Raw genomic sequence first — 20,785 nt, forward strand, 5'->3', positions numbered from 1 at the left:
AAGGGCCCAGTGATGAAGGCTAGGGCCAGATCTTGATGTGTTTTGTTTTGTTTCCCTGCCTGAGCACTCACACTGATGGGGAGTGTAGGTGGTGGAGATGCAAATTCCTCCCCAATGGAAAAACAAAAACAAAGCTGACAAGTTAATACTTACCTGTCAGTTTCCATATCCATCTCGTATCTGCAAAATATTCCATTCTAGATGGTAATGTTTAGGCAACGGTAATGCCATGTTTTAAGAACTTCTGTTCATCTGTCTAAAAAAATATATCCCAGCATTCTATCGATGTCTCCCAATATCAACAGGTTGGACCCCAGTTCTCGAGATGTTATTGCATCTGGAACAAACAAGAACACTATGGCGCAAGCCACTCCCACCCTGGTCCCGAGGAGCCACGCAGGATCCAAGCCAAGCTTACAATTACACCAAATGAATTGGCGAAGGGGAACACCATCTTCAGACTCGGATTGGTGCTCTTCAGGACCAGGGTTGGAGGCCGCCGATATATATAGGAACTGCCGGGACAGTAACTAATGGAAGCACTTCCACTGTCCTTTAATTTCACCTCTAGCCATGGAAATGCTATCATGGCTCCAAACAGCAAAACCTGGAGCACCCACATCACTGGGGTAACTCTGCTCATGAAGGAAACACTAAATACAGGACCTTTGGGTTTTTCTACATGGCTATACACAGGTTCTTGTCTTTTTCCAGGTATGGGGGATTGGAAAGGGAGGGGTTGAGGGTGGTTTGGATGGCAGTGTGTTATGTTCAGGGCTGGGATTGCTGTGAGTGTCTTTGAAAGTTGCGGCAGGGCTACTCTCCATGTAGACCTGTGCAGTAGGCCCTGGCTCTCTCCTTCCTTCTTTCCTTCCTTCCTTTTCTCTCTCTCACTTGTTCTCTCTCTCTCTGCCCTCCACTGTGGTTAGGACATGCAGGCTTGAGTGTGCACCAGCAGCCAGCCACCCAGCACACCGGAAACCAAGATGAAGGCCATAGGTCGGAGGTCACCGCTGGAGCCGGTAGCTTAGAGGAGGAAGCACAAAACTAGTTATTTCTCGCTCCAAGGATGTCTCATTCTGTTTTGGTAGCATTGGCTGCAGGAGGAGGGTCTCTGTGTAACTCACCCAGACAGCTCTTCCCATCGCGCTGCAGCATGCCCGTCACACAGCTGCACACTGGACCGGAGAACTGGCTTGTACAGATCTGCTCGCACCCTCCGTTGTTCTCCTCACACCAGTCCAACTCTGGGGACACATCCGGCCCACACAGGGGGCCCATACTTCAGACCATCACCAGGCTCTCTCTGATTCACTACGACTACTACTACTAATATTATTACTATTCCTAATCATCAACATAAGGACATAAGGATAAAGTTGCAGAGAGAGCAAAACCCACTGCAAGGGAATAAGACGACTGCACTCTTGTAAACAGTTCTTATTCAGTGAGATAAACAGTGTGTGCATTCATGTATGTGCATGTGTGGGAACTGCTATGGGGCTCCTCAGTGATTCTTTGTGAACTGAAATTTGTGGTTATAATGACAGTATTGCAACTTTCCTCATTGGTCTTAAATCTGTGAAATCAAGCAAATCTGTGACTACTTATTGTGAAGGACACCATGCCAATTAAGAAATGGATCACTACATGGATTGATGGATAAGTAAAGAGCTGCAGAAACAGGGATTTCCTCCTCACCTCTCCTGCGGATGGGCCCCACAGTCAGGATCTGCTCTTTGTGGTCACTGCCGTACCCGGAGTACATCCTGGTGTTGTGGGGGCAGTTCTAGCAAAAAATTTAATTACAGCAGCATAGGCTTAGCTTACAGGGGTTGCAGACAAAGACGGATCAATATTTCACAGCCCAGGGACCATGAACAGGGAGTTAGAAAAAGTACTGCTAAGTTGCTGCCAACTCACCTCAAGTATGGATGAAACTCATGACAGCAAATAGGTTAGAGTACTCTCAGAAAGTAGTCAATGAGTTTTATATATTGTATTCCTAAAGTCTTATCTGTTTCCCCTATAATCTAACAATTTTACAGCAGTCTTTGCACAATATGGGCTTGATTTAAATTGATACAATTTACTCGTGTGTAAGACCAGGGACATGTTTACAAGTGTAATTGAAGAGGGCAAAATCTGAATTTACAATAGAATAACCGATTGATTGTCAGAGACAGACAGACAGTCAAACAGAGAGGCAGCAGAACATTGGCAGAGAGACAGACAGACCAAGTGAGAGAGGGTGGTAGCAGCCAGCCAGACAGCCAGACAGACAGATTAAAGATGGGTAGATGGGCAAAGAAACAGACAGACAGACGGACATGGCGAGGGCCCTCACCACTTTGCAGGGATGCCTCTCGGAGTCACACAGTGAGACATCACAATGCAGGTGCACCTCGTCGTAATCACCAATGAACTTGAAGACGGTGACGTGGAAGCGGCAGGTGAGGGACACTCCATTCTCCTCCATCCCAATGGTGTTGTCTTTGATGTTGGGACACCTGGACACAGACAGACACACCCAGAGTACCTTCAACACTGAACTGTACTTCATATTCTACAATATTCACTTCTTACACTGAAAGGTGTGTTGCTGTACTTATTAGTACAGGTATGACAAAATTGTACTATTATACGCCAGCAGTGTGTGTTTGCGACGGACTCCGCCCCCTTACCCCCTCTCAATGATGATGTAGCGGAGTCGGTCACTGCTGTGGCGGGAGGGCGTGGCCCAGCACATGTTGACAATGAGGATGAGCTGGTGTTGGTCGGCCCCCTCCACGAACACACCCACAAACAGGACGTCCCGTGTGCTCAGCACCACTTCGCCCTCGCGGTAGGGCTGTCGGTATGAGCTGTTCTTGTACAGTGCCATCTTGGTGATGAAGCTGCCCTCTTGAGTGGGCAGGGTGAGGTTGATCACACTGGAGAGAGAGAGGAAATAGGTGGGGTTGAGGCAGTGAGGCATAATTGGAGGAGCTGTGAACGTGACCTTAATCAGAATCCCCAAGTCATTTAGTCTGCAGCAGTGTCGCTCTCTCTCATGGAAACACACATACACAGATGCACCAATTTAATTTACACTCCTACAGGCAATGCATATTCTCCAGACCGCCCAGCCCAGATGGGGTTGGCATGAGAGCCAGGGAGGGAGGGATCACCTGAGCATGGGCTTGACCACGGTCTCCAGGGAGATCTTGATGTCGAGCTCGTAGGCGCAGGAGAACTCCACGTTGATGGTCTTGTCACGGGTGATGAGGTTGCCCGTGTTGTTGACACTCTCAATCCACACTGTGTTCTTGTACATGATGTGGGTGCCATTGGACTGCCACGAGAGAGAGAGATTGGTATCAGTAACATTCACTGATTCAACCCATTTTCACATTCATGCCATTTGCAAACATAAACACACACGTCAGATTTTGATTGAGAAACACACACAACACTTTTTCCATATTTACTCTCACAGAGCCCAGTATTTACCACACATACATACACACATACAGACCACTTTGAAACACACACAGATATACAGTCAGGGTTAGGCTAATGAATTTGTCAGTATGCAGTTGCAAAATTCTTGAAAGAATGAAGAGTAAAAGAAAGATGTCTTGAGAACAGAACCTGGTGAGTTGGTTTTTTAAAGGAATAGGCAGCCAGGTGTGACTGATCTGCCCAGGTGTTCTTCTCCAGTGTATGGCTGGAGTATACCTGCACAATGGATCCACAGTGGCCCTTGGTGTTGTTGATCTGGAAGGAGATGAAGTCCTCTCCCTCAATGCCAGAGCAGTGCTGGTCGTTGATGCGCACGTCCTCCCGCTCGAAGCCCAGCTGGAAGAGCTTGCACTTGGAGATGAACACCTCCATCTGGGAGTGCTTACACATGACCTCGGCCTGGATGATGTCATCATCTCCTGAGGGTGGGGCACATGGCACAGATGCTTAGAACAGGTACAGCCACAGCCACAGCCACCCACCCCAGCTCCTTGGCACAGATTTGTCGATGCTAACAAGGGCGGCCCAAAAGGAATATGCAAATGGATGTTTATTATGCAAGGACACAGACTGACACTGAGGGGATCGGTACTTCAAAAATGTAACAGCTGCTATGAGAGTCTTTACTGATTAATCAGCATTTTTGGGAGGAGAAATTGATCCCTGTAGCAAGAGGGTCAGGTAAACCCTGAGAGTGTGTTTGTATCGTGTGAAGCATTCTTCTTATTCTCTCTTTTTCTCTCTCTCTCTCAATTGTAACTGACCTCAGCTTGATTTTATACCCCACCCAGAAAGCACCATAAACAGTCCAATAATCATTCAGGGCAGCATATTTTACAATTGCTGTCATCCTCCTATTGTTCCTTCCCTGCTCCCCCTCCTCCAGCCTTCTACTCCTCCCACCAGCTCTCCTCTAGTGAGCCCATTTCCCCTCAAACCCATCCCCCCATCCCTTCTCACCGTTTCCGGTGTCCTGCAGCTCCGGGCAGCCGCACAGGTCCCCCCCGTTCTCCTGCTCACAGGTGTTGTTGGTGCAGACCTCTCCCATACACGGGTCATAGATCCATTCTGCTAAAGACAGGTCCACACACAACATTAGCTGTCTCAACACACAGAGCACCCCCCCCCCTTATAATCCCCAATCCATTTACTGCTTTCTTTCTTTCCCTGAGTCCCCCTTATCTCCCCACCAACCGCACAAATCTCATCTTGAGACACCTGGAACTTAGCTAGTTGGTTCTGCTGCTTCTTGTTATATTATTTTCCTGTAACTGCCCCTTACTTGCTACTGACACTAGTGATAGAACAAAATCTGAAATATATATCGAGATTGAAATGCCTTCTGGGTAAGTGCATTGCTGGGGCTGGTGGACTCCCTGCGTTTCCCCCCCAGGTGCCTGTAGGTGGTGCTGTGCCCTTACAGCAGTTCTCCTGGGTGATCCACTTGGTGCTGAGAGTGCCAAAGGAGCGGCAGGCCTCCGCGTAAGCAGCCAGGGAGCCGCACACCTGGGCCTTGCGCTGATTGTAGCATCCGTCCAGGTAGCAGGACTCGTAGAAGGGCCGGGGATCCAGCAGGCCGTGGCAGGGCTGGAAAAAGCCCTTCATCTGGGTGAGCTTCAGGCAGTCCCCCTCACCCTGCAGCATCAAAACTGCTGTGTTGTCACAGGACTGCGCCAGCGCCACATACTGCATCTCGTCACAGCTGGGGGGTCACCAGAGGGAACATGAGACACAGAGGGAATGAGCACAGATATAAACACAATTCTGTTGTCTTTTTTGGGGCGGGAAACTAAAATTGCCAGTTTAAAATGGACAAGTGGTGACTACCTCTACTCCTGAAAGAGCAACAGATGGGCAGGTTTTCTGGGTCTGTGTAACTGATCACCTACGAACTTGAGGGAATGATTAACTGGACCTCATTAAGAAAATGGATTGGCTGCTACGATCCTTGATCATGTCTTGCCCTAATGTTATACCAGGGAACTATGAGACAACACAGCATGCACTCTTATAGATATAGAAGGAAAAGCTGAAGGACAACAATTACATCAATGGACCCAGGAAGCATTTCGCCCCCTCACCTGTTCTGCATGCCGTTGGTCTTCCAGCTCTGCGCCAGCTCCAGGGCGCTGACAGCCGGCTTGCCACGTGAGGTAATGTAGTCGTCGGTGGGGTCTCCGTTGTAGTTGCCGCAGAGGCCACACACCTTGTTGTTCAGCCGGGGGCCCATGCTGATGCGCAGTGTGTTGAAGCGGTTGTAGCGCACCTGGATGTCCTGCACAGTGTCGATCACCAGGAAGCCCTCGGAGCTGGACACGCGGGTCATCAGCCCTGTGACAAAGGGCACGGACACCGGGGTGCCATTCACCTGGGAGACATAAACACTGATGACACACCTTATCACTGACACCATCATCAGAATGGAATATCAGTATACTGTTATAATCTTGATTATCAGTATTACTGGCCATATGATGCTGGGTATGGACCCACAACTTTAACACCATTTTATCACTAGTACAATGCCATGGGATAGGTGCAGAAAGAACTGGGAGCAACAGAGAGAGAAGAAGGGAATGATTGTAAGACCAGCCAAGAACTGAACAAAGGATTTATGTTACACTCATGAATCGAGTCTATCTACTCACACAATACTCACTTTAGTAGTTACGTCCCTAACATAGACAAGAATAGCAAGAGGCGGAGATGAGAGACCGGCACGGAGAAAGAGAGAGAGCTCCCAGAGGAGCCGCAGACCTTGACGGTGTTGCCCGAGATGAGGATGTTCTCCTCGTTGATGTAGAGGTAGACGTGGGAGATGGTGGTGAGGTTGGGCGTGCTCCACTTGTCAAAGTTGGCGATGAGCTGGAAGGAGAGCTCGGGCAACTTGTGGCAGATGGTGGACAGGACAAAGGAGCAGGCTGCTGGCAGGCGCAGGGTGGCCCCGTCGAAGGTGCGGAAGACACCCCCCCCCGAGGCCACGCAGTGCTGACTGCGCCGGGGGAAGCAGCCCCTTACTCCATGCCTGAGCGCACACTCCTCCTCTGACTTGCAGCGGCGCGGGTCGCACTGGATCAGGTTGCGCCCGATGCACTGGCAACGCTTCGAGCAATCCCCGTTCCAGAACAGCTGCTTGGGCTGGACAGGTGAGGGAGATTGGAAAGCGGGGGGAGGGAAAAAACTATATCAATATGTCCGCCAATATCTGTGCTGTAATTACTGTATTTTTTGTTCCACGTTGCCTGAGCACTGGACCTATTTTTAATTACATTGGACTTGAGAGAGAGGGAGGAAGAGAAGGTGGACGAGAGAGACAAGAGACAGGGGGCACGAAATGGAGCCTGGGGTGTCTCTCTTACCTCATAGTATTTCCCGTCGGTATAGCAGCCACAATTCTGGGACAGGATGCAGCTCTTGCCGTTGATGACAAAGCCCTGGTCGCACTGGCAACCCTCAACACAGTAGTGGTTGCAGTCGCGCGGCCCACGGGCAGGGGCACACTGTGGCTGGCACGCTGTCATGCAGTTCTCATAGTGGCTATTGACGGGGCAGCTCAGGACTGGGCAGAAGACATAGACAGGGTTAACCATTCCATCCCAATTATATTGCTTGGCTGAGCACAGGCTTTGGCTTCAAGTGTGCTGGTCTAATTTCCCAGCTATTGTCTAACCCCTGATTGACAAGCCATTGGTTCATTTTTAGCCCTGGGTGCAACCCTGGGAAAAAGTGATTGAATATGGGGAACTGTGAGTTTCAAAGAGTGCCATGTGTATACATTTCTTGAAATGTGTAAATGTTGAAGAGGTAAAATAATCTATAATCTACTTATTGGAGTATTACTTCTACACTGACCTTACACCGTGATTTCCTGGTGGGGCTGCAAGGTTTAATGAAGAGGTCAAGTTTTATAGATGTCCGGAACATAAAGATCATTGTTCATCTGAACATATGAAAACCAACTAATTGGGTTAATTAAGGGATCCTAGTTGGGAAGGAGATCAGAAGATCCTGTTCTGTAGCTCTCCAAGGCCAGAGATGCAGACCATGTTAGAGTTCTGTTATAGACCATCTAATGTTACTCACGTGGCAGAATTTGACTTATTGATTATCAAAGCCTAGAATAGGCCACCCATGTTACGTATTGTACTCACTTTTCCCCTGTTTGGAAGACTGGCATTGTGTTCCTTTAGCATTCTCTTCAAATCATTGCTGGAGTGATTAAAATGTTTGTGTCTGTATGCATATAAAGTGTGTATATCTGTACACCGATCAGCCATAACATTATGACCACCTGCCTAATATTGTGTAGGTTCCCCTTTTGCCGCCAAAACAGCCCTGACCCGTCGAGGCATGGACTCCACTAGACCTCTGAAGGTGTGCTGTGGTATCTGGCACCAAGACGTTAGCAGCAGATCCAAGTCTTGTAAGTTGCGAGGTGGGGCCTCCATGGATCGGACTTGTTTGTCCAGCACATCCCACAGATGCTCGATTGGATTGAGATCTGGGGAATTTGGAGGCCAAGTCAACACCTTGAACTCGTGATTCATCAAACCAGGCCACCTTCTTCCATTGCTTCGTGGTCCAGTTCTGATGCTCATGTGCCCATTGTAGGCGCTTTCGACAGTGGACAGGGGTCAGCATGGGCATCCTGACTGGTCTGTGGCTATGCAGCCCCATACGCAACAAACTGCGATGCACTGTGTGTTCTGACACCTTTCTATCAGAACCAGCATTAACTTTTTCAGCAATTTGAGCTACAGTAGCTCGTCTGTTGGATCGGACCACACGGGCCAGCCTTCACTCCCCACCTGCATCAATGAGCCTTGGCCACCCATGACCCTGTCGCTGGTTCACCACTTTTCCTTCCTTGGACCACTTTTGATAGGTACTGACCACTGCAGACCGGGAACAGCCCACAAGAGCTGCAGTTTTAGAGATGCTCTGACCCAGTCGTCTAGCCATCACAATTTGGCCCTTGTCAAAGTCGCTCAGATCCTTACGCTGCCCATTTTTCCTGCTTCTAACACATCAACTTTGAGGACAAAATGTTCACTTGCTGCCTAATATATCCCACCCACTGACAGTGGTCATAATGTTATGGCTGATCGGTGTATATATATGTGTACATGCATGTGTATTTCCTGTATACATATGTTCTTCTTCCCTAATGAATCTGTGTACCTATCGCCTTTATATAAATCTGTGCACATATTAATAAACACATATATAAGCGACCGTGATTCAGGGTGCAAAGGGACGGGCTATACTCACCACAGGGTGTGGCATTCCTCCAGCCAATCACAGGGATGCCCTGGGTCTGGCAGGTGCTGGCATATATCTGCAGCCAATTGCAGACGGTGTCCAGGGAGCCCTGGTCCACGCAGCTGTCCTGCAGGCAGTTCTGGTAGAAGTAGTTGGGCGGCACTTTGCTGTGGCAGCGAGAGAATGCCCCACCCCGATCAGGGATCAGCCCACACAGACGCAGGGCCTCGGGGTCCAGATAGCCATTGAATGCTTCACCAGCATGGAGTTTGTTACTGTTTCCATTGTAGTTATTGCCATTCCCGTTGCCATTGGAGTTGCCATTGTCGTCCAGCCCGTTGTCCCCTGTCGCCCCCGCCTCCCCCCGGCCACAGCGGGGGCACGCGTCCCCGCAGCCCACCCGGCAGAAGGTGTCCCGTTCTGCCCAGCTCATGCCCCACTCGCTGACGCTCAGGGTAGGGGGCCTGGGGGGCAGACCCTGGCACAGTCCGCAGGTGGCATTGTAGAGGTCGCGTGGCAGGGTCAGAGACAGGGCAGTCTTCCAATCGAAAGCCACCTTCAGCCCAAAGTCCGTCTCCACCACCAGCTGCAGCCCAAACGAGAAGATGTTGACCTTCCCCGGCCCTAGCTTGAGAGGAAGGTATAGACGTTCCTTGTTCACCTGAGAAACAAGCAAGAGGGCAGTTTATTTCAGCAACTTGATTTTCTAGCTCATTGGCCATGGTGGCACATCATCCAAACTAAGCTATTGGCGTATTTAAATCGGGAGTGACTCCTAGTATAGCATGCCACTTCAGATGCCAGGCTTTCAGTGTCGGGGGAACAACATTGGACTCTGTGCTTCTTTCCTCGCTCCAAAGCTTTGTGGAGTGAAACCTGTGTGCCTTTCAGCGGCCCTCTGATCCCTCTCCAGTGGGAAAAAAAGAGAGGTGATCAAACGCGTCACGCTGAGTCTGTGAAGTGGACAGACTGGGCTTTGATGTCTAGGAATTTTCATATATTTGCAACCAAAATGTTTCTGCTGATCATGTCAAGAAAATGAAAAGTTCAATTTACTAAGCTGTTATTGGTGTTGTGCTCTTGATAGCACTCACTTTGAGCTGATATGTGAGAGCTGTGAAAGGGACTTGGCACCCAAGAAATGGTTTGCTACGTTACTTTTCTTTTTTTGGTTGATTTATTTTTATCAGGAAGGGGACGCACAATATGATCATAGTAAGTATAAGGTGTTAGAATTGATGACCAAACAGCCAACTGACTCTCCCACACCCCCACTCGCCCCCCCCCACCACCACCCACCCATCCAACACATTTACCGTTACAGTGTGCTTGTAGCTGCGCGACACTTCAATCTCATAGTTATACACCTCCAGGACGAAGCCCTTAACCCAAATGGCTTGGCCTGTATCCCGTTCCTCGCTGCGCACAGACAGGCGAAACTGGGGCAGACTGTCCTCAGCCTCCCTCGGCTCTTCCTCATCCCTGTTGCCCTCCCCCTCCCTCCCACACAGTGTGGTGGCGAGGTGGAGGGTGCAGCTGCTCTGTAGGTCGAAAGTCGCTCCTCCGAAGGACAGGAAGTGGCCATAGCCTGCAGTGATGCACACAGCCTCCGTGCGGGGCTGACAGAAGTACAGGCCGCTGTCCTCCAAGCAGTACTCCTCCGGCCTGCAGGGGGCAATGGTGCAGTACACAGCATTGTCAGTGCCATTGCAGTAGCAGCGCTCCTGGCACTCCAAGTCCACCCAGAAGGTCTCATTGGTGCCGAGCTGCTGGCCCCGGTACTGGCAGCCACAGTCCATCTTGGGGATGCACTGGCCATCCTTCAATGCATAGCCCTCATCGCACTGGCAGCCCTCGAAGCAGGGCAGCGGGCAAGGCCCTTCTGCCTCCAGGGTGGCACAGGTCAGGGGGCAGGCGCTAGTGCACTCCTCAAAGTGGCTGTTCTCCGGGCAGGGGAGAGCTGTGTGGAGAACTTGAGAGGTTTACTCACAGTGACAGAACACAGAGCTATGTACTAGACCCTGCTGTAAACAAGCTATGATTTATACTTTCAAACTATTGCTGCATCCCAGGAAAAATACTGTGCTGTGCTTTTACCAGAACCTGTATTTGAGTATATATGTTATATTTCTAGTAATGTATTCTCTGTCAATGCCTGTAAAAGGAATTAAGTGAAAGAGGGAGATGATGGAGAACAGAGGAGACAAGAAGAGGATGTTAAGTGATAGGTCAAGAGGGCATGGGGGTCGGGGTGAGGGAGAGGAGAGAGGTCTAGAGATACATACGACAGCTGGTGGCACTTCTCCAGGGCCCCAGGCTGACCTGGGCATCCTGGCAGGCTGATGCATAGGCCTGCAGGGATGAGCAGAGGGCGGACCGATTGCCCTCACGGACGCACATGTTGTAGAGGCAGTTGCGGAAGAAGGGTGAGGGGTTGACGGCGGCGTGGCAGCCCAGGAAGGAGCTGTTGGTGGGGTCGTTGATGGTGCCGCAGAGCCAGGAGCTTTGGTAGAGCCGCAGGTCCACGCACATGCGATACAGATCATCGCAGTCCCCATTGCAGGTCAGGTCATCAGCGATGGCCCGCCATCCCTCAGCGAACAGTTCGGTGTTGTCTGTCAGCTTGCCGCTGGGCAGCCGCAGCTCGTCGGAGGCGTTGCCATTGAAGTAGCCGCACAGGCCACAGGTGGCATTGTAGAAGTGGGTGGAGAGCGTAACATTGAGCAGGCCCTGCCGTGTGTAACGCACTGTCAGCAGCCCGCTCCACTCCAATACTGTCGCATTGCCTGGGGCACGGTAGATGAGCAGTGTGTCCAGGGGGTGGACATAGGGCAATCCCACTGCATCTCCGTTCAGCTGCACAGAGAGAGAGAAAAAGAGAGAAAACCAGTTGATCTCAGTTCCTGATCAATTAATGCTAATGGACAAATAGTGTTTACGGACACACATTTGGCTTTCTGTTACCCCTTGGTAACATAAAAATTGAACATTGTGTTTGAATATATATTTATATAGACACAAGGCCAGTTGCGGAACTTCATTTCCCTGTGCTTCCTACCTTAATGGTGTCAAAGTCAGAGCCACCCAGCTGCACCTCCAGATCGAGCAGCTGGGCCACCACAGGCCTGACCCATAAGGGGCCCTTGTTGCCGAGCCGACGTCCAATCTTCACTTCGGGCGCAGACACATTGATAGCCCCGCTGCCACCACAAGGCTTGAGCAGGTAGTAGGAATTCTCATCAGGGATGGGGAGGGTGGCTCCATCAAAGGTGGCCAGGACCTGGCTCTGGGCCACAGAGCAGACGCCCTCCCGCCGCGGGTAGCATCCCAGGCGGCCCAGCTCAGCTGTGCACACCTCACCATCGCCACACGTTTCATTGAAGCAGGAGATCTCTCCCTGTGGCTCGCACACGCAGCGCTGGGCACACTCTCCCGCCGCCAACCCCGTCCAGAAGGTCTCGTTCAAGGGGTGGTAGACCCCATCCTGCTCACAACCGCAGTCTGCCAGGGGCACGCAGCGGCTGCCACTCAGCAAGTAGCCCTCGTCGCACTGGCAGCCCTCGGTGCAAGGGTGGGCGCAGTACAGATGGGATGTCAGGTCAGAGCAGGATGGGGGGCAGCTGCTGGTGCACACCTGATAGCGGCTAAACTCCGGGCAGGACAGAGCTGAAGCAGAAGGGGTACAAAGGACATTTTTTTTCGGTTTGATCATGTTGATGGTTATACCTCTCAATCTCACCCCTTCGTAGGCTGGGCTGAATTCCCCAAACAGGACAGGGTACAGGAGTTTAGGGGGTCTTAGCCTAACATGAGCTTTTAAGGTCATCACATTCGTAAAATAAATTGGAAACCCCTTCCATCAACATCTAAATTAATCTTATTTTAACACAGACATCTATTTACCTCCAACCTGTGTGGAGAAAAAAGCTCCCTTAGGGACTGATTACATCCCGCTGATTTTGAGCACCACAGAACTCAGCCCCAATGCGATGGGATGGGATGGGATATGGCTAAAAGCAGGAGCATAAACTGACCTAATAAATTGAGCAGCAGGGGACAGATACACAGAATATTGGACCTAGTCCAGGCAATGGGGAGCGGGACGTGACTCACCGCAGAAGGTGCGTGACCTCCAGGAGCGAATGGTGACTCCCAGGGCCTGGCAGGCGAGCGCGTAGGCTTGGATGGCTTGACAGAGGGTGGTGATATTGTCACGGTTGCTGCACATGTCGTAGACGCAGCTGTACACAAAGGCGGTGGGATCCACCACAGTCCGGCAGTCCCGGAAGGGCCCATCCGTCTTGTTGATGATGCCGCAGTAGTCGGGACGGAAGTAGAAGGACTCTGTGGCAGCGTCGCAGAGGCTGCAGTTCTGGGCGCAACCATCCGAGCAGCGCCAGTCGGCATCTTCCACCTGCCAGCCGCCACCCAGCTCCACCACGCTTTCAGCCAGGGAGCCGTCAGGCAGAGCGGGGTCATCGGCAGGGTCATCGTTGTAGTTGCCGCAGAGGCCGCAGGTATTGTTGAAGTAGGAGCTGGGCAGCGAGATTGAGGCGTAGTGCTGCCCATCATACGTCACCAGCAGCCCGAAGTCTGTCTCCAAGGCCACTGCCACCCCTGACTGGTACACCCGCACTGCGCCCAGCTGCAGCTGCACTGGCAGGGTCTTCACCAGCCCATCCACCTGCAATTGGAAGAGGTAGGCTTATAATTGGACTCTGTGAATGTTTACACATCAATGAGACTTTTAAACATTATTTGCTTCCTCCACAAAAAAAACTCTCCAGGAGTCTCTGATAATTCAGTATAACCCAACTGCAAGACCACACTATCTTTGTCTCTGTCTCTGCTTTGGGGCAGGAAATTTCAGTGTCTGGTGCTAACCTGGGCTGGGACAGGGATTCCCCCAGAGTGGATTTGCTGAGCATTGCTAGGTTTGGATGGTAGTTGAGGAAGAAAAGAGCCCCCTTGTGGCTAGCCTGTCAAACTGCAGTTATCAGTGAGAGCTGTTATCTAGTTGTGGTCTCTAAATAACATATTCCCTACTGCTCTAGCAATTCAAAATTCACCAAGGACAAACGTTTCTGTATAAACCAAACAGCACATTCCTGAATAGCAAGGAACTTCCCACGCCAGTCTCACCTGCACAGTGCCCATGCTGCCCTTGGGCAGTGTGATGCGGTGCCCGTACACCTCCACCCGCACGTCCCGCAGCCAGGACACAGAGGTGCCCACGCGGTTCTCGTTCTTGGCCTCTACGCTGAAGGTGGGCACGCCAGGCAAGTCCCAGCAGGGCCGAGCCAGCAGGTAGGAGCAGGTGCCCTGGAAGTGGTAGAGGAAGCCATCGAAGGTGTGGTAGTGCGGGTCGCCAAACACCACGCAGGTGCTGGTGCGTGTGGGCTGGCAGTGGAACGCCCCCTCCTGCAACTCGCAGTTCTCCAGCGGCCCGCATGGCACCTCCTGGCACATGATCTCATTCTCCAGGTCCAGGCAGCGGCACTTCTGGGAGCACTGGTCCGATAGCCAGAACACCTCACCACGCCGGTAGAACCGCCCTGGGAGAGTGGGGGGGGGGGGGGAGAGGGGTGTGAGGGAGAGTGGGGTGTGAGCAGGAGGAGGAGCCGCCAAGTATCATTGAACACTGAAACAAGGGCATTTTTCTGGCTTGTTTAGCAGCTCAGACCCTTCAAACACAGTCTATTCCCCTGAGAGAGGGAGAGAGAGGTGGAGAGGTTGGCGGGGGTTGCGGTTACCGTTGAGGCTGCAGCCATTGGCTGGGTCAATCTGCTCTCCATCTATGCGGAAGAGCCAGCGGCCGGGCTGATTGACGTTGGTGGTCTGCTCGATGTTCACAATCTCGTTGGAGCGAGAGCCTGGCAGGTTGAAGAAGTGGTTGACATCCCCACCATTAAAACCTGACTGCAGAGGAGGGAGGGAGGGAGGGAAGGAAGGAAGGAAAGAAGGAAAGAAGGACAGAAGGAGGGAGGGAGGGAAGGAGGGGTACAATTCTCATTATAAAAGGCCCTGCTGCTCAGTTAACCAAATAAAATTGTGGCAACATTATAATTGTGTAAACGAGGAACTTCATAACATTGTGGCAACACAAATGTATAGCCTCCGGGGGTATAATATGGTATAATAACTTTATACAATGACACTTTGTACATTTAGAGAAACAATATTGACCAATAACTAAATAAATGCATATTAAACAAAATAGACTGCCTTTATGTATACAAAGCAATGGAATCGTGGGTGATATGGATTCTGGAAATGGACTTATAAAATGTGCAGACAAGCTTCCTGTCCAACAATCAGAGATCATTCACAACATTAATGTGTGATCAGGATAATACATTTCTATGATCTTAATTCATACTTGTCAAAACCAAACTGCAACCTCACCCAACATTGCTAGAAGTAAAATGTGTAAGCTGGGTGTGCTGTTTTCAATTAATGATTGGAGCCTCACTGTGGATAGTGATACACTATACTACATTAAGAATCCACAATGAGTTTCTCTTTGATTTGTTAGTGTCCACCTTCCTGCGTACCTGTGCTGCAGTGCCCCCCAGCCCGGTGAGTGGGTCCCCCCCACTGGCAGTGCCCGTGGTCCAGGAGATGTCCCCGTAATTGAACATGGCAAAGAATGACACGCCATTGGAGATAATGACAGCCTGGAAAGTGTTCACCTGAGAGACGTAGAGACACAGAGACACAGGGACACAAAGACACAGGGACGCAAAGAGCTGTGTTTAGCACTTCCTCTGTGACAAGTCAGGCCCTTTCCTTTGTGGTCCTATGTATGCACTCTGTGGTGACATCAATCACTTACAATGATGTTCAATTGGGTGTCCCACTAAAGCAATGAAGTGTCATGGAGGGGTTTACAGTGGTGCCTTACATAAACAAACTGATTGACAATGTCACTTCTTATCTTTGAATAACAGTCACAATTGGGCGCTGAATGATTTCAATTCTGCAATATAAAACCGGAGGCGGAATGAAAACGGGGGGGGGGGGTGGCTGTAGGGGGCAAGGGGGTGTTTTACCGGGGTGGTCTGGCTGCCCCCGTAGAAGGTGACCTGGTGCCAGGTAGCGATGAAGACCCAGGTAGCAGAGAAGCTGCCCATGTTCTTGTAGTACTTGCGGATGTCCTGGGTGGCCCGCTGCAAGATGGCGGGCTCGGTGCTCTCGCGGTAGTAGACGTCACCCCGGATGCCATTGTGCACGTCGGCCCAGAAGGGGGCAATGAAGGACCGGCTGTCAGTCAGGGGGAAGGCCTCCGGGGTGAACTGGCTCACCTGCACGTTGAAGGAGATCACCCCGTTGTTGTTGACCTGCAGATGGGGAAAGAAGGGGATATGGGGGGGAGACGGACAAATGGAAACAATTGCAAGAGTGAACAGGTGTGAGAGGCGTTATTTCAGAACACAAGTGCAAATGCCTCCAGACTGCCAACAGGCTAGAGGTCTTTATAATAATATTATGACAATCGTAAGTCTCTCTCGGTAAGACATCTGATAATAATAAAGATAATCCACTAAGAGGAGGATAATTCCAGTCCTCCAGGGCTGAAGGGGTTTCTGTTTTTATGAATAACTCAGTTTGTGTAAGTAGTCAAATTACCCAGGTTTATTCCAGGTCGTAATGAGTTGCCAATTAAAATTGATATTGAAAATTGTTGATATTATTATTATTATTATTATTATTATTATTATTATTATTATTATTATTATTATTATTATTAAGCAGTATTGATAATGGTATCCAAGGCTATTTATATGTTTTCTTTCCTCAAAGTAACATACAATGATTACAGCAGGTTATGACATCATTAAAACAATATATCACAAACTGCAGCGAGCAACATGATGGTGTGCTGCGCAGGTAAGCTGGCGGCGATACTTACAAAGATGGAGCGGTAGGGCATGTTGAAGAAGATGACCTGAATGAGGAGGGGTACCTCGGCCGAGCTGCCGTCGTCCATCTTGGGGGTCTCAGAGTCCCGGGACCCTGGGCCGAAGGGGTACAGGATACTCTGGGCCAGGCCTGCACAGAGGGAGAGAGAGAGAGAGAGAGAGAGAGAGATGGAGAAGGATAGAGGGAGCAGTTATACCACCCTGGTTTTCACCAGGCTGATGCACCACCACGCCTGAAGTGGACACATTGCCTGGTTCTTTTGGATGCCTCGAAGAGTGAGGCTGAGACACAGCACAGTGTCCGTCCCTTCCCGCGGTCTTTGTTTACAATAGCCAATGCCTGGCACACTAACATGAACATGGGAAGAGAACAGGGCCACGCTGACAGGGGAGGTAGCTCCACTCCCCAAGATGACAACTGTTATTCTCCTCTTCCTATGCCCTTTACATGCCCTTGCGTAGGTCACCCTCCCACAACGTTCACCATAAATGACATAACACAAACCCAATGAAAACGTAACCTAACCACATAATTGAGATTTATTCTCATCGGGAACCCTCCCACTGAAAGATAGTCGGGTTTTTCAGATGACAACAATGCAGAAGCTTGAGAGTGTGGTTATTTTCATAATTTGGGCTTTTTATTTTTTACTAAATGGAAGTTAAAACCAACTGGCCCAGCTACCAAACTGTAATAGTGAAGCTGCAAAGACATACATTAAAACATTCTCAAATGCGACAAAAACAACATATGAAAGACCATAATGATTTAAACTCTCGCCTTTGACGATGTAAAATAAAATACAGGTTGAATCTCGTTAAAACAAAAATTTCACAATAAGGAAACTATATAAATTTGTCCAAGTCCCAGTCTTTCGACAATGACATTTCAGTACGATGAAATATTCTGATCTTCCCTTGTAGGTGGATTTGACCTGTATTATTAGTTTACTTCTACGACTAATTGTGTTTGAAGAATCCATTAAAACCAACCAACGATGCTTCGACTACTAAAAGAGCAGAGACAAGCTTTTCAGAGAGAGGGAAAGAGAGAGAGAGTACCTCACAATTTACAACTTGTGAGAAATCTACTTGGTCGTAAAGGGAAGGCTATACATTTTCTAAGCTTAGTTATTTCAAAAGCTGTGTTGCAACATGCAAATGTTTGGATTCATCCTTGTTACCGTGGTTTAATTAATAATTAAAAAGCCATCAGTGTTTACTGTTATAAATAAATGTATACATCGTGAGAAGTGAGAGAATGAGTTAAAAAAAGGTGTTGGAGGTTAAAGACCTAACTTATCGTTCAAAACGGTAACAGATTAATTTATTTAAACTCATTGTGTAGATCAATCCTACGATTCTTTTACCAGTATATAAATAGCAGTAGTAGTTTGTTAAGTATTTGTGGTGTATTTTATTAATGTATTTAGACCTAGTAATCGGGTAGGCTGACACTACGTGAAGATGAGTTCAGTTAACTCCTCCCCTGCCACGGCTTGGCCCGGGCCAGCACTAGGTAAGAGCAGGGCCGAAAATTCACGGCCTGGTTCCGGGTCGGCTTGACAAAATTGCCAATGTGTAACGTGCCGAGCCGCGCCAGCCTGGTTCTGGCATGGCTCGGATATGTTAGTGGAAATGGCATAAAGGAGAACTACTCCCAAACAGCACTACGCATGCCAGACTCACCCTAAAACATCATAGAGAGCACCAGATTCAAGCCATATCCCCCTTTCATGTTACCATTGCTTTAATTATTATTATTACACGATTTCTTAGCAGACACCCTTATCCAGGCTGACTTACAAGGAAAAGGCAAACAGCTGTCAACTCACCTCCTCGAGGAGCCAGCATGAAGACAAGGTGGATGAGAACAACTGGAGTCTCTCGCTTCACCATCCTAGTACAGGACAGAGAGAGATAGAACAAAAGGGTGAGAGGGAGGGAGAAAGAGAGAATTCATGTATAGTTCATACTTGTCAAGGTTAAAACCAGTCAATACTCTACAGCAGCTTGTCCAAACTAAATTTGATTCCTATTTAAACTGCAGCTGTTATGTGGCCTGCCTGTTTACCTTGCATACGGATGAGTGTTAAAGAATGTCTTCACAACACCTACTCCACAATTGCAATAATTTAACCCCACTTAATGTTCTTAATAAAAATTATCACAAAAAATATATATTTTTAAATCTTGCTAGATCTCCAATCATCTTGTAAATGTCGAAATTTTACTTTAGTCATGTAACTATTAACCCCTTTAAAAATTCACATAATTGTGAGACCCTCCCGGCCACTGTCCCTTCACCTTGTGGAGTTTTAAAACTGGAGAGAGAGGGAGAGAAGTGAAAAGTGCTTTAAGCCACAGCCTTCTCCCAGGTCTCCCATGGGTATTGCGCCCTTCACAGCCCTCGGTTCTCTGCACAGCGGCCAGATAGCGCAGCCCTGAAAAGCCTCCATTATCCGGAGGCAAACAGTCAGGGCTGGATTGTTTTCTTCCTGCTTGTTGTACATCAGACAATGTGATGTGATGCTAGGAACTGGGACAGGGTAAGAAGGGGCTGTAATCTATAGCCTAGCGTTGGACATCACCCCTTCAGTTTGGCCCCTAGGATGTCCCGCACTAAGGTTACAAAATACCAAGCATAAACAAGGGTGGGAGAAATCTTGAATATTGTGACTGTTTGAGGTACCAGGACTTATTTCAGATAGTAGGGGCTAGAGCCATGGTGAGAACCATGGCCCATCCAAGAGGTTTTTACAGCGGGATCCCACCAACCAGGCTGCAGGCGGGACCCCTGCATCAGATTTGTGATAGATGAAAAAGTATATCACATAACCAAGATCCCTTGGGATTATGGATACAAAGCAAAAGAGACTTTCTTCAGAGCTTGCTATGTGGATGTAACTTGTCCCCTGGCACTGTTGCGTGGTTGAATGGGGTCAGTGTGGATTTAAAGACAATTATTGCAGACAGGAAACCATACTTTAGTTAGAGCATAAGGACAGATGACTTTGCAAAATCAACTGCCAGCATCATAAAGCATTGTGATAAAAGCAGTGCAATAGCTATCATGTTGTAAAGTCCACTGCATGCCAGAGCACAAACAGGCAACAAAGTGATCCCCCCCCCCCACTCGCTTCCTCCTTGATGGTTGTGAATTTGATCGTTCTGTTGGCTTGATACAAGGTTTTTGCTGTTGATGCCCCCTGCTCCTTAGATGCTCTGAAACAAACTTCAGTTATACAAGAGGTCCACGGCAGTGGGTGGTAAATGCTTTTACAGCAGTGTGGGATATTTGGAAAGCAAGAAATTATAATTGACAAATGCAGTGAAGCATAAAAGTGCACTGTGTAACTTTTACAGTGCTCTCTTGAATCTTTCTGAAATAATCATGTAGGAGGGAAATGTCAACCACATAAATAAATGTATAAGTAAATAAATAAATCCATCCTACCCAAAAAAACTTGAATTACAGTATCACCTATAGTTCTGTGTTAAACGTTTTTCAGGGTCTTTTCACCTAAAACATCCCCTAACCTTTTAAACTAGAGCAGACACAAGTAGACATGTACATTAATTCTGACCAACACTGACTGCAAACACTGAAAAAAAAAAAAATATATATATATATATATATATATATATATATATCAAAGACCAAGTGAAAAAAAACTAAACAAACCTGACAAAAATATACGCCAACAACTATAGTTGTGGACTAAGGATGGGTACATTTTGAAATTAACATACAAACACAAAATACAAAAAATCTAGTAAGATTCCAGCTGGCGTGACATATCTATGGCGTGATGGAGAAATACATTATTTTTCTGCATGAAAACTGAAGCGCGCAAAATTAGTGTGCTAGTCTGAAGAACAGGTGCTCATTGAAGTGTAATATGCAAATGGCGCAACTTAAAACAGTGCCACAAACTGCCGCAAAGAACCATCATAGCCCCCCACGCATGAAACTGTGTGTTAAAACCCCAAAGCCAGCCTGAGAGCAGGGGAGGGGGAATCCAGTACCCAGGAGAAAGCAGACCCAACTCACCTGGTTGGAGAGTCAGACTGTGCCACACAGTTCTCACCAGTTT

The 20,785-nt window shown here is 48.8% G+C and overlaps 1 protein-coding gene across 1 annotated transcript; it reads right to left on the reverse strand.

Annotated features, from left to right (window-relative positions):
* Nucleotides 1–925: 925 nt before the first annotated feature.
* Nucleotides 926–18,587, reverse strand: tecta (tectorin alpha). The gene is made up of 23 exons (XM_066714256.1): nucleotides 18,524–18,587; nucleotides 16,679–16,818; nucleotides 15,819–16,106; nucleotides 15,321–15,458; nucleotides 14,520–14,685; nucleotides 13,909–14,321; nucleotides 12,880–13,450; nucleotides 11,825–12,432; nucleotides 11,052–11,622; nucleotides 10,083–10,726; nucleotides 8,776–9,427; nucleotides 6,864–7,063; nucleotides 6,262–6,642; nucleotides 5,586–5,872; nucleotides 4,926–5,206; nucleotides 4,465–4,575; nucleotides 3,721–3,923; nucleotides 3,171–3,334; nucleotides 2,685–2,933; nucleotides 2,348–2,510; nucleotides 1,702–1,789; nucleotides 1,128–1,247; nucleotides 926–1,026 (listed from the first exon to the last, which is right to left on the reverse strand). Exons 1-23 carry the CDS (start codon nucleotides 18,585–18,587, stop codon nucleotides 926–928), a joined length of 6,603 nt encoding a protein of 2,200 aa, XP_066570353.1.
* Nucleotides 18,588–20,785: the final 2,198 nt, after the last annotated feature.

Source organism: Amia ocellicauda, chromosome 1, assembly GCF_036373705.1.
Source record: "Amia ocellicauda isolate fAmiCal2 chromosome 1, fAmiCal2.hap1, whole genome shotgun sequence".
NCBI lineage: Eukaryota > Metazoa > Chordata > Actinopteri > Amiiformes > Amiidae > Amia > Amia ocellicauda.